We start from the raw sequence: 14,526 nt of genomic DNA, 5'->3' as shown, positions 1-14,526 counted from the left end.
CATTTTGACAGGACAAGTTGGAAAAAAAATGAACGCCGCTGTTCTCTGTGCTCTGCTCCTTCTGGAGGCAGAGCACCGCAAACTCGGAGGCTGTCAATACATTGCCTTTCTGTAGCATGAATGTTAACTTGGCGGGATGTTGGTGGTGGGTTTTTTTTTCCTTCAGCAAAACACTTTAATTTCAGTCTATTAATAGAGATAATTTCTTGCTCTAGGTGGAACATTGTCTTCTCTGGCTAAGCTGAGCCTCCCTTTCTGTTCTTTCTTTCCACCTGCATCCTCCCCATGTGAAGAAAACTTCTAGAAGAACTGTTCTTTGAGAATTTGAGGGGGAGGAAGAAGAAGGAGCAGGTTACGTTTTGCACAAAATTAAAAGAAGTATTTGTGACACAAGCCAGATGTTTCCACAGAAATGGCCCTTTCCTTACCGCAAAGAATATATCAATGAAGCATCAGCATACATTACACAAACTAAAAGAATTTCCCCAGACTTGCAGTTTGTGTTTTGTGCCCAAAGCTAACGGCTCGCATTGGTTTATCTAGATCATTTTGCGTTTTTTTCCCCTTTCTTAAGCCTGACTGCACAAACTCCAGACACACTTTCAGCTGACAGCGGAATAATGATGAATTTTGAGTTGTCTTGTACCAGGGAGACTTTTTCCTTCAACGCCGCACTCACTTTGCAGGCACCCAGAGCAAGGGCAAGCTGAAAGCTCAGCGCTAGGTCACTAGTGCAGAAGAGGCAGGGATGTGCAGGGGAAAGGAGAATTTCTCTCAGCCCGGCACAATATATTTTCCCCTTTTCTCTAACTAATGTTCCTGAAACCTGAGCATGACCTCTGCCACATCAAGCTATTGTAGAAGGGTTTGAGATGCTCGTTGCCCGCCGGTACCAGCGGTGCCTCAGCAGGAGGGAGACAGGCGTGATTTTTAAGCCACTCTTGCATTTCCCCAGACACGGCTCTAAGGAGAAGGTCTTAACCGATAATGAGGAATGTCTTACGGCTCATACGTTGCTCAGTGACTGCTACAGAGATGTAGGCACAGGCACAGCCCTATGGGACAGGACAGGGAGCCAGCATCAGCAGCATTGCCTGCCCTCTGCTCCATCCCAGCCCCGGGTCTGACCTCGGCTGTGATCTGCCTGGCGTAGGCTTAATTGTAAATTACCCTGTGGCAATTGCGAGAGCAATGTGACACAGACCACCAAGCAAATCCTCGGCCAGGCGGTGTGTGCGGATGGGATTGGAGACATCGGTCCCATCAAAGAGAGGACGAGGGCTTGCTCAACACCCACCGTCTCATCCCTTCTCTCCTTCCAACAGCCCGGTAATGTTTGTGCCGTCCTTTGGCGCTCCCGGGGTGCGTTTCTGAAAGAGCAGTTAGTGGATTTAAATGTCATATAATTGTGATAGCTGGAGGTTGCCTGATGGAAGGGAAGCATTTCGATTGTCTCAGGGTGGATTTGGTCTAATTATCTCAGCTAACACCAGCAAATCTGCTCCTCTCGGAGACACGCTGTTACTGTAGTAACTTGTAAATGAATATTGGATGATGAGTTATTAGAGCCAGTCTGAACTGGTAAGTTTATGAGCACAGTGGGCAATCATTTCTTTTTTTTTTTTTTTTTTTAAATTCTTTTCCATATTAATTTTTTTTTCATTGTGAATGTAAGACACAACATCAACAGGTCAGATATAGGGCTCTTGTGAACTCTGCCTCCCCTATCAGACAGAGCAGATGCAGCTCGGAACTACTTTATCACTTTGCTTTTAATTAAAGGCTGTAATGGTTTTGCACTTTGTTAACAGGCTTTATCCAAAATACAAAGTGGATAAAGGATGAAGTGAATCTTCAGATAATTCTACATTTCGATTATCTCTTTTCACATATTCAGGCCCTTCGCTACATCACCCAGAGCCACAACCAGCATTGCCTCATGAGCGATCTGGTGATAAAGAGTGGTTTTACACCCGGCCCTTCTGGAGCAAGAGCTGATAGCCTGTGCCTTGCCTTCTGATACTTGCCAAAGGGGACAGCATTTAGAGGCATCACCCTTGCTTAGAACAAGGTAAAAAGTCTTCTTCTAGCCCAAAGAGAAGACGGTAAACATCTCCATGCTCCAGTGCATCGGCAGTTGCAATGCAACATCAAATACTCTGCATTACGGTTTGTTGTCACTGCGTTGTGCTCAGTCCTAAAATACAACAAAGAGAATTCAAGTTGCAAATCAGGTCCCAAGGGCACGTCCCACCTTCCAGCCCGGCTTCTTCCGAATCCGTAATGGCTCCAGCCCTTCCGTGAGGCTGGGCACTCTGCCAGGAGGAAGTTCAGGGTCTTCCAGCACCAAACCAGAGAGGGAAATGATCTGATTATCTCTAAACTACCAGCGGAGGAGGAAAACCATGTTTCTGACCTGCAGCTGCCCACCCTTTCCACTTCTATTGCCGACAGTAGCTGTAGCTCAGGATCCGGGATCTGGATTCATCCCTAGTAGCTGCCTGCACTTCAGGGAAGCTCCTCATGACAGAGGCAGAGTCTGTCCACAGCGGGAACACCGGCTCCCACTCCACCAAAACAGCCTCAGTTCAGCTCCTCTCTTGGGTGCCTCCGCAAAGGGCTTAAATGGTTCTGGCGAGAGCACCCTCGTGGGCTTGTCCTTGAGGAACAGAAGGAGTTCGTTGTCTTCTTCTATCGTTCCCCTTCATTTTAAATGCCTTTCAAAATTTCCAGGAAGCCACTGTTTCTGTCAGGGGGTCCCAAACCCAAGTAACAGAGAGCAGAAAGGCAACGTGGGTGAGGGTAGGGAGCATGGGTGCAGGATAAACCTGCACTGAGCAAGGATGCTCTGGGCACTAGGAGCATGTCTGGTCCTATTTGTTCCCACAGTCATGGTCTCGTACCGTGTTCCCTCACAGCCAGGGTGCTTTTTTTCAGTTCTTACAGATTTAAATCTAAGATTCATCCTTGCTTAAGCCCTTGGAGCAGGCACAGGGCAATTACCCCAGAGGGGGTGATGTTTGTCAACTTGCCAACCTGCCAGACCTCCACAGGTCCAGATGCTTCCATTTCATCCATTTTGTCTCCATGCTTTTCATTTATTTTGGCTAGCAAATAACTGTGCCAGATGCTCCACAGGAATTGCCCACGTGCTTGTATATACTCCATGTATGCTATTCCTCAAAGAATGCACAGAAAGTGATTTCAGGTAAGATCCAGCAAACGCAGCAGCTAAACCGGGATCATTTGTCTGGGTGTCCATGACCCATCTGCAGCTTTGGCTGAGGGGCAGTAAGGTGGTGCATCTCCGTTCAGCCCAAAACACGGGACGTTTCGGTATCCTCCCACCTGGGCTGGGAATGGTCCATCAAACTTGGTTTTAAAGCAGGAGAACTGGAGAGCGTGACCTTCCTCCACCCTGCCAGTGCCTACCCTGGGGTGTCTCTCAGAAAACATCTGCAAGACTGAAATGCTTTGGTATGGATCCTGTTTATATTTCATTATAATTACATTGTTTTCAATATATTGAAGAATGTCAAGTTTCTTGGGTATTTTTTGCTTGCATGACAGTTTATCCTGAAAAAACTGATTTTTGAAAGGCAAGCAAGGGGTTTTAATTTGAGAATAATGTCTTTCTTTCCATCTGGGATACATTTAAAATGCTGTAACATATTTTTGCTACATATACCACAAAAACAAATTTCTTTTTTTCCGTAATACCTCTAAAAATATGTGGCCTCATCTAAAATTCAGGGTCCACTGACACAGAGAAGTGTGGTGCTACAGTGTGGACATGTACTAAAGCAGCATTTTCTCTGCGTACTCAGAGGTGTGTAATTAGCGTGAGGACAGCCATTAACACATCCTGTGTGCTGTGTCACCAAGTCACGCCTGATTATGTTGCAAACTGAGATTAGCAAAATGAGCTTGAAGTTGTACTCTCGGTGCCATTTGGTAGCAGGGAAAACAAATCCTTCCACTGCCAAAGCTGCAACTAATATTCAGTACTTAAGAAATTCAACTGATGCATTCATAATGAATGGGATTTTGTATAATTAAAATTTTAAATAAATCCCCAACATGAGCCCTGACTTGGACTTCTTAATTTCAGATATGGAAGTATAGCTTTTGACAAAATAGGTTGAGGGGTTTCAGGTTTGGGGTTTTTTTTCCTTCTCTTTTCTTTCATCTGAGAGATTTAGAAAATCTCGTTAGCATACTGAAAAATAGCAGAAGAGAAATTAAATGAAGAACAGGATTAAAAGACTCACTACTTTCTTCATGTCACCTTTATAGTTCTTTTGAGCATCTGTCCCTGTGTGGTGGGTGAAAGTAACGTGGAGGTGGGTGTTAGTGGGTGGCAAAGCTTTTATGAGGCAGAAAGAAGCTGAGAATTAGAAAATTATTTTCCATACAGATGAGAAGAAGCAATCAGACCCTGAGAAGCCAAGGAAGAGGAAGAAGACTAAAAAAAACCTGAATAAATCGCACATATCTCTGGCAAAGAAAAAGTCGCTTCGTTTCAACAGAAACCCTGGAAGTTGCCACAGAGCTCTCGCTCAAAGCACCCCACGGCTGCAGGCCCGGGTCCTTCCTCGCCTGCAGAAATATTTAGGTCAAAACCAAAAATCCACCAAGTTCTCATGGGACCTTTCCAGGTTGCTCACCTACCTACAGGGTGACCGCATCCCTTGTTGTCCCTTATCACAGGGAGGGTGGTGGAAGAGATAAGTGATGGCACATAAGCAAGGAGGTCCTGTAGCTGGGAGGAAGACCACGTTGCCCTGGAGAACTGGACTCCACTGGAAAGCCCAGTATGATACTGGAGAGTCATTTACAGCAAGCTCTTCGTGGATGGCTTCTAGTCAGTCGATCTCTGCTCCCATGTTGCTCGACCTCAAGTCTTAGACCTGATTTTTGGATAGTTTAATCACTTGTAGCTGCATCTGAGGTTAATGGAGGCTGGACTTTGAAAACATCAAGTGCTCTAGGAGGCAATTCTACTATGAAAAATCAGGGGCTGTGTGATTATTTCTGGGCAACAAAATATGGTCAATACACTTGGATCTTTAATCTCTCTGTGCCTAAATTCCTTGACCCTAACCGGGGAAATACTCTGCCATTGTACTTTAGCTCAACGTCATAGATATCAGCTGACAGATGCCTGTGATGCACAGAGACAGCCACAGCAATGAGCCTCATAGAAGAACATGACAAAATGAACTCTTCTCGGAGGGAGTTTTAAAAAAAATATGCAGTCTCAAATTTGGGACTATTTTCACAAGGACAGCAAAAATAAGCTCATCATCAAAATGCATGGGCTTCCATCCTCCCAGGTCCCACCATCTTTTAAGTAAAAAAGGTACCAGAAAGTTTTAACCTGGGCAAAACCGTGTTTTTCCCCACTGCGTTATTCTCAGAAACATCTGAAACAGACCTGTAAGTGTTAGGAGTCTACATGTAAATATGTGTGTTTACATAAATGTAAGTATAATTTAAAATACCTTTCAAAGTCAGCCTGAATCGGGTGTTATCCCAAACAACATTAAGTTTTACAACGCAAACTAGATCTGAGTAGGGTCGGCTGTAGCAGGAGGCAGCCCCCAGCTCCCACCAAAGGTTCACAGCTCCCATGAACATACACGGCTCCTACCAAGTCTCCTGTAATCCAACCAAGAAAGTTGTGGCTGAGGAGAAAAGAGTTTGGATCCACGGAAAGAGCAGATCGGGGTTCCCTCTCAGGAGAAGGGTTAGGTTGCAATGTCTCGGGGGTGCTGAAGCTGGACCGGGGTCGGGAGGGAGCACTGTCTGCTGGTTTGTGTTGGCTGGCGTGTCCGACGGCTTGATTTTCATCGCTGATGTTTTCTGCACAACCCTGCTCAGAAGCCCCACGGTGATGGCCTTCAAACTACACCCTTGACCTCCCCACGCAAATAGCCCGGCCCATGGGGGAATTAATGAGTGTCTGCAAAGTTGTGTGTCGTCACTGGATAAAATGCAGTTGCACAGCTGTGAAGTGTCTGGAAAAAGATGATTATTCACAGCACCTGCTTTGCTGTCAGAAACCCTTATTGACCAGGCAGCGAACGAGTCCTTGTCCTCACTCCTCGGGACGTTCTTGGCACAGACTGGTACTGTTCATAGGCATGTAAAAGGCTGATATATATTTTTTTGCACGTTATGTGCATTACTGTAAGTACAAGCATGAATGAAGCATCCAGGCTCCCAGTATAGCACTGGGGAACACTGGAAAGTGCCAAAAGGCGACATTCAACCTTCACTCTGAAGACCTAAGGGGCGTTTATTCTTCTACAACGTGGTGGTACTACTCGCCCTACCTTTTACTCCAGCTCATCAGGGTCTGGGTCCTCTCCCATGGGGTGAGAGGACTGGACTCAACCCTCCCTCACTCTGAGGGGTTTGCGGCGAGCTAATTCCCCATTTGCCAGTCGGGACTTTAATTGCGAGGCGTTTGGCTGCTCAGGGCAGCAATCACCTTTGCTCTCCCGTTTGAAGCTGTGCCAACGTGCAGCAGAGAAGCAGGGCTGGAGGGATGGTGGTACAGCTGGTTCCTGCACCCCACAGGGCCAAGAGCTCCACCAGCAGGGTTGTGGTGTGGGTTTCTGCCTCTGTTTGCACTATTTTTACCATCGTTGACCTAAAGTCTTTGCTAGTTAAAGTACACAAGGTCCCTCAGAGCGTGAGGAGCAACACCAAAGCCCTCTCTCCTGGGTGGGTGCCTCAGTTTTGCAGCTTCAGACTCCAAGATACGCTTGTGTCTTCTCTACCTTTTGGAGTTCTCTACCCCTTGGATCTACCCTTCGATCTTCCCCTGGATTTTCTATCGGGTCACTGGCGACCGGAGGGGTAATGGTGGTAGGGAGCCATGGATTTACACCCTCTGGTGAACAGGCATCCATTTCTTTCTCCACAGACTGTGTGGTCTCCAGTGCAGCAGGAGAAGCCCATAGAGGTATGAGTCTCTCCAGACTGAAATAGGGGTTTCCTTCTCCATCTTGCTTAGAAACCAGTAAAACCTCTGTGGGGCTGCCCCAGGATGGGTTTGGTGCTGGTTGCGTGTAGAGAGCGGTGTCCGGAGCGGGGGGAGGAATATTCCTTCAGCATCTCTTGGGATGAAGTAAATTGCACGCTGGGGCTCCGCATGGGCTGTAAAAGGAGCTGATGTTCTTCAGACGTAGCCACCTACTCCTCAGACATCAAAGTTAGAACAGATGAGTCACACCTAGAGAGGTTTGTGGCATTTTTAGCAGAAAGTCTGTAGAAAAGCTGGGGCAGGACCCAGAAGCCCTGTGTCCCAGGTCCATACATAACTCTTTTTTTTTTTTTTCCCCCCATAAGAAAAGCACCCTGTGTTTATAGATTGCTCTTTGCCAAATGACTCGTTCTTAAAAAGAATTACAGTGTAATAACCTGCATCATTAAAAAGAATTTTTTTCCGTGAGCGGCAGAGCCTGGTTTCCTGCAGTTTGGTGTCTCGCGGTGGGATTATTTCGCGTCTAATGAGGAGCACTCTGGCTGAAGCCTTTTCTCCTGTTCATAAAGACGCTGTCTCATGTGGGTTCTCTGGTGCCTATGATACATTTGGGATCAAACTGCTGTTGTTTAGGTTCTCTCCTACCTGACAATGCAATATTGCCCACGTGGCAAGCTGTTCCTCCCTGGAGACGTGAAAGGGTCACATTTCTCTACCCTGCTGCCTCTTCTCACAAAACCAGTTAAAAATTAAAGCCTTTGAGACTTCTATCACACAGTTAAATTGGACTGAAATTGGCCAACAGGCTAAAAGATAATTGAGAATAATACTGGACTGACACAACAATATAATGAACCTAATTTTATTAGGTAATCGGGCAATAAATGACGGAAAGTAAATACTGGAGCAGATTAAACATGGAAAAAAATGTTCATAAATATTTATTTAAGCATTTAAATGCACTCAAGGTGACCATTTTGTGCTTGTTTTGCATTTCAGTTTTAGAGGTTGGATGCACAGCCATGTGGAAGACCAACAAGGGCACAGGCACCCCAATAGTTGCACTCATACCTCAAAAGTAAAAAAAAAACCCAACTAGTTTTCTGTGAGACTTTTTTTCATAGAGACAGGGAATTTTAAAGCATTTCTTTCAGAATATAACAAAATTTAGAATTTAGAAACAGGAATGTTGAATAATTCAGAAACCAGATTTTGAAGATGATTCTCACCTAGTCAGAGAATAAAAATAGATCATGTGGTTTGTGCTGGATTTCCAGAATTTTCAATAAACCTGAACTGAACAAAGTCAGACCAAAAATCCTTGCCTGAAGTGGTTCATAGAAATGGTTAAAAAATGTGAGATGTGAAAGGGAATTCTTAATCATTTGAACACATACAGAAAAAATCACCAATGAAGGAAAGAAGAAAGATACATTGAATAAATTGCTCATTATAATTTATTTTTCCAGTTCCTGAGCCATAGAAACGTGCTTGTCATACAGTGATTTTTGGAGAGATTTGTATTTTCTTACCTTGGATACAGTTTAGATGGATGAGTTACCATTGCTCTCCATGCTTATCAAATTAGGAGAATGCATTTCTAAATTCAATTACATCCTCAGTGGAAATGGTTTCTCTGACTCTGGTAATCTTTGGAGAGGAATTATACACAGTCTATAAAGCTTCACATTTCAAAACCTAATTTTGAATGTTATTCAAGAGGTTAATTTAAGATTCATCTTCCTAAAGAGGAGTTAAATAAAACTGATAGAAGGCTGGAACTTGTCAAGTGGTTGAGAGGTTTATCAGCATGTGAGTATGAGTTCATTAGTTTTAATTAGTATAATCACTAATGTTGCATTAACAGTTTGGTGAGAGAAAGTAATTGCTCACACCCACTGTATTAGATTGGGAGATTAGAATTCATTTTATGAGGCAATTAGCATTTCAGGGATTTTTTAAAAGGCTTTTACGATCTGCCATTGCAGTTGCCTCCTTCACCAAAAAGAGTTTAAATTAACCATAACTTTCATCCTAATGGGATGCAAAAATTAATGTGGAATTTAGTGTGAACCAGTAATCCCACCACGATAAGCAGGCAGCTTAAGCCACAAACCTCGATTAGTTTATAATGACCTGTTTTATTTCCCAGACAATGATAGTCATTTATCTGTCCTCAATTCATTATCTTCTTGGAAAGTTTATATTCTTGAATTTTATACAGCAAAACAAATAAAATATGAGGAAGAGAAAAGTAGAGCAGTACTATCGAAGTAATAATTCTCCAAAGAAAAAGCTGCAATGTTCAATAAGAGGGCTTAAATACTCAATTATTCTTCGTATCAAATGCCAGAGGAAGAAGAAACAGCTCCCCTGGACACCCAGTGCCTTGGGGAGAACTGTGAATTTCACAGCAGCAGCAATCACAACCCTGCTCTGCCCATCACATCCCCTGGCACCTACTGCCAAAACGAGACTGGAGATCCAGGACTTTGTCATCCTGGCTGGCAGGGAAGCCCTGGTCATCTGAGAGTTAGGACAGTTGATCCAAGAGATTGCCTTCCAAAACATCCTGGAAAGCAAAAGAGCAAGTTCTGGTGGGAAGAACTGCTTGCAGTAAGAATACTTATGCTCACGTCAAGGCTGTAGTGAGAGCCGTCACGGTATCCGTAGAGAGATGAGACAACGCACCATTTGCAACGCATCTGGCACCTGCTATACAGGATTGTGCTTGCCCCTGGTTAAAACAAATCTCTGCTCAAAAATAGCTGAATAAAGCCCAAATCTTCTATGACTTGGATGTGGCATGGAGGAGAACAACTGTTAGATGTTAGAACCATGCTGTTGTTCCTGTAATTTGGGGTACAGATGTTAAAATAAGCAGACGTGGGGCAATATTCAGGGAACTGCATGAACCTTCCTAAAACCTACATTAAAGCAAAATGTACATATATACGTATGTACTCTTAATTCTTGTATTCCTTGTAAGTATCTCTGAAGGAGTTCAGAGAGAGACAATGTCCTCCTGTGTTTCAGCATCTAAAATTTAGGTGCGACGAGACAGATTGGATCTCAGCCTTAGTCACTCCGGCGGCAGCCGGTGCCACCTTTAGGAGGTGAATTACTCCAGCTGAGATCCGAACCCACCACTGGGAAGGGCTGGCTCCCTATGGACTGCAGAGGCAGTCCAAAGTAACCAGGTTTCCGTCTCGGGTGGCTGAAGTAAATGTTTCAAATTGGGTAGGATGAATCATGGCCGGCATCCCTTTGCCTTAGGGTTTGTCTACGCACAGAGTTATTGCGAAGAGCCATTACTCTTCCTGAATAGCATTACATGTGGGTACACTTTTGGTTGAATAAGACTTACTCATTTCTCTTCAGCAACGTCTGCTTGACAGAGGCAGGGTTGTTTGCTTCCTAGTTCTCACATGGAATCCTTCTGCAAGAGCTGCTGCCTTTTTAGCTAGCTGCCCTACCTTAATCCAAATTTACTTTAGTATAAAAATGCCCTAAATTTGCCATCCATCCACCTTTGAGAGCTATTTAAGATTTATGGAGGTAAGCGCATCAATTAAGCACAAATATATGGACAAAAGAAAAAAAAAAAGAAGGCATCGTATACAATAAAAACTGACTTTTATTTCACAAATTATGGGTGTTATAAAGCATATTGTTTCAGGAGAAATGCCTGTATTTGCCAGTGTGTTTCATTAAAGAATAATAAAGCCATACATATTTCATTTCCTTGTTCCGAGCTGCAAGAGCCTTAACTATATAAAATGCCCCATGCTGTCCTTGCTTTCTTGGGCTTTTTTTTTTTCTTTTTAATCAGATTTTCCCCTCCGAACTAATGAAATCGCTCTTTAAACACATACATCACTTTCATCCGAAGTGACTTATTGTTGCTCAAACCGTTTCTCTCTTCTCCTGGAGAACAAGGCAACTGCCGGCACCTTTTGCTGTGCAGATCCAGGTCTGGATTGCCCCCGATCTCCGGAGTGCCGAGATCCTGGTGTTCCCACCGGTGCTGTTTTAGGCGGGGTGTTAGGTGACTGATGTCTGCGGGGTCTGCAGCTTGGATATCTGCACCGGTTCTTGCTCTACCTGCTATCACATCTAATTTCTCTCTTCTTGCAGTATGCACCAGCCCGCTGTGCAGCTGCACAGACGTCTGCGGAGCAAGGCATCCTTCCTCCCTGCCATCACCACGAAGCGGTGCATGACCCCCAGCTGGTTCCCTGCACGTGCCCGCTCTTCTCCTGCCCGTGGGAAGGGCACCTGGAGGTGGTGGTGTCCCACCTGAGGCAGACCCACCGCATCAACATCCTTCAGGGGGCAGAGATTGTCTTCCTGGCCACGGACATGCACCTGCCCGCACCCACGGACTGGATCATCATGCATTCTTGCCTTGGCCACCAGTTTTTGCTGGTCCTCAGGAAGCAGGAGAAGTACGAAGGCCACCCCCAGTTCTTCGCCACCATGATGCTGATCGGCACGCCGACCCAAGCCGACAACTTCACCTACCGGCTTGAGCTCAACAGGAACCAGAGGCGCCTTAAGTGGGAGGCGACCCCCAGGTCGGTACTGGAGCGCGTTGACTCTGTCATTTCGGATGGGGATTGCCTTGTGCTGAACACTTCCCTGGCTCAACTCTTTTCCGACAACGGAAGCCTAGCGATAGGAATTGCAATAACCACCAGCAAAGTTCACAACGCCGAAGCTGAAATGTGAAGGGGGAAGAGGAAGAGGAGGAGGAGGAGGAGGAGGAACCACGGTGCTCTAGCTGCCTTGTGAGGGCCAGAACTTGCGGACTTTTCGGGGGGGTCTCAGGTCTTTTATGGTATTTAGTACTCGTCCACAGTGGGCATTATGTAAACATCCTGTGGTTACGGTCTCTGTGTAATGTATTTACTGTTTTGTTAATACAATTTTATGAGAAATTTTAAAGAGGCTAATCAATTTATTGTCGCCCTCCAGCAACACTGGAAACAACGCTTCCTCCTGGAAAGTGCACCCAGGGTGACTCATAGAAACCTTTGGTCTGAGCGTGCGTGATATGCAAATGTGTTTTCTTCATTGTCGGCCTAATTGCCTGGTATTAAGGAGGCTCTCCATGCCTGACAAAAGGTAAAGTATTCCACTAAGGGACAAGAGCACCCAGGTTTCGATACTAGCAATAGTGATTTAACTCTTACACTGTGGTCACAACCAAGCCCTGGGAGCTTGCCGTTTCAGAGCTCCCTTCAGCTTCTGAGGAAGCAACCTCCACCACCCAGACAACGAAATCTTCGGAAGGAAAAGTCACCCTCTCCACTGAGCCGGCGCCTGGGAAGCCTCATCCTGCATGAAATTGGGGATGACAGCTAGTGGGTGGTCACTGGTTAAATATCGCTCTTGTATCGTGATGGGCAGTGAGAGGCTTGCTAGATGGTCTGGTTCCAGGATGCATATAACCATAGCCAGCCATCGGGGCATTCACCTTTTTTTTAGCTGCTCTTTCCTTAAGCATTCAAAAAGAGAATTTCAGAAAATAAAGCATCAGGATGGTCCTAAGTTGTGTACTGATCTTGCTATTGAATTCTGTGCCCCTTAGACCCACAGGGTGTGCGCAGCTAAATATTGATTTAAAACAATGCAGCCAGAATATCCATTTGCAAATTGGCTATGAGATTTGAAATGCTCTCCTTTTAAAATAACCTTAATTTTTTTTTTCTTCCATCCACTTGGGGGGGTGGTGATGGTCCCTTTCTTCTGCTGAGGGTGTTTCACAGACGGCAACGGTCACAAGAAGGTGCAGGCTTCTCTAAGAGCTTCTCCCTTGGATGGTTTTTTGGGGAGAGGCAGAGGCAGATGCTGGCCATGTCCTGACCCTCGGTCCCACCTGGAGTCAGGTACGTTTCCTCCATAACCAACACCAGCAGTAAAAATCCCTCCGCAGTAGGTGACGTGTTGAAGGATGGGGCTCTGCAGTGAGCGTGACACACGAGAAGCATGGGAAATTGTCTTTGCCTGTTTTCCCTTCTGCTCGTGTGTGGCTGTGGCCTGGCCGAACGCTTTTTCAAGAAACATCTGGTGGGTTGAGTCAGTTAGTAGCTAGAGAGACTGAGGCTCGTTGCTTGAGTCCCTTGGAAAACCAGGGAAGGGGGGAAGCAAGCGAAGAACAGCGTTGGGTGTTTCAAAAGGCATCTCGCTGGAGCCAGCTTTGGGTGGGCAAACCCACGGACGCTAATCTCTCCCACCTCCTGCTCTCCTGGGAATTATTACAAATGATGCGTGAAGTAAAACAAATTGCAATTTTCCCAAGGTGACTGCAACACAGGTGATGCCTTCCGAGTTGCAGATGCACCTCGCCTCCTTACCTGGACTTTCATAGCAGGTCCCTGCTCAGAGAGGAGCTGGGGTCTCTTCAATAGGCTGCTCATGAACATGCAAGCTGAGGTCTGAAGAAGTCGTCTCAGTCCCTGTAAGAGTATGCTGGGGCATACTTTCACAGCTCTCCCACCTCGGAATTTGGGGGGCTGGGGGGCATGCTGGTTTGCAGTGCTTCACTGGAACACGCAGGCTTCAGAGTGGCTTCCCTTTTCCCTGCGATGTTAAATATTCAGAACCAGCAACTGCTGCCCTTTCCCTAAATGATAGCAATAAATAAATCATTGGCATTTTTGTGGACTGAAACTGGCTTCTCCAGCTCCTCCGGCAAATATTCTGCTGCTGAATTAAAACAAAGCAAAAGCAATAAAACCCCAATAAAAAGAGTTCCTCTAGCTTAAATTTCCTGAGCTCTTTGTACACTGTGGTAGAGACCTAACGTAATGCTGCTTTTGTTGCCTGACCACAGTCAGCTCTAGGGGGAGGGATATTCCTCGGGTATTCACTTGCTCCAGACTATTTACTTCTTGCTAGTTGGCACCTTCTGTTCCTGAAATATCTACTGAAAAGAAGAACGCGCTGTTGGTATTTTGGGGCATGCCCCTCACCAAAGGGGCAGGACGAGTGTGACAGCAACAGTTCTCTGGGATGGGCATCTCCATCCCTCACCAGCACCCTGATTTTCTGGTTTCAACGGAGCAGGAGGCACTTGGAAGTGTGACGTCCCCAACACGGACCTCCTCACGTCCCACGTGTCCTTCTCCCAGAGCTTTCTCATGACCACACCAACAGTTCAGCCTTTCCCTTTCCTTCATCTGGTGGCCACCCTTCTCAGCCCATTCTCAAGCTCTCAACCTGGGTTTCAGCCTTCGGTTTGCAGAGCCCGTGGCACTTCTTGCTTCCTCCCGCTTTTGCCTCTTGGGTGCTGTTGCTTAAATTATTTTTCCTGCTCTTTGCAGCCAACCAAGTAACCTCCTTGCTCGGCTCTCTCCACAGCTGCAAAGCCCCAGCTCTGGCAGTGATTTCAGAAATCCAGATATGTTGGAGTACTGATGAAAATCTGCCCAGTAAGACTCCCAGTACAGAAAAGGAGGACACATTTTTGGGAGAAAGGGGATAAGGGTGCCTAATTCTAGCCTTCATAGGCACCTCAGTATAAAACT

General features: G+C 45.7%; 1 protein-coding gene across 1 annotated transcript in view; it reads left to right on the top strand.

The window, feature by feature from the left end:
* The window catches only part of SIAH3 (siah E3 ubiquitin protein ligase family member 3), a 44,648-nt gene extending 32,552 nt beyond the window's left edge, over positions 1-12,096 (top strand). The window contains exon 2 of the mRNA XM_049815742.1: positions 11,132-12,096. Within this exon, the coding sequence (XP_049671699.1) occupies positions 11,132-11,725 (594 nt within the window). The 3' untranslated portion in view covers positions 11,726-12,096. The remainder of the gene's footprint in view (positions 1-11,131) is intronic.
* Positions 12,097-14,526: the final 2,430 nt, after the last annotated feature.

The sequence above is a fragment of the Accipiter gentilis genome, chromosome 13, assembly GCF_929443795.1.
Source record: "Accipiter gentilis chromosome 13, bAccGen1.1, whole genome shotgun sequence".
Lineage (NCBI taxonomy): Eukaryota > Metazoa > Chordata > Aves > Accipitriformes > Accipitridae > Astur > Astur gentilis.
Note: the sequence above shows the minus strand (reverse complement) of the source record. Positions and strands in the feature narration are given on the sequence as shown.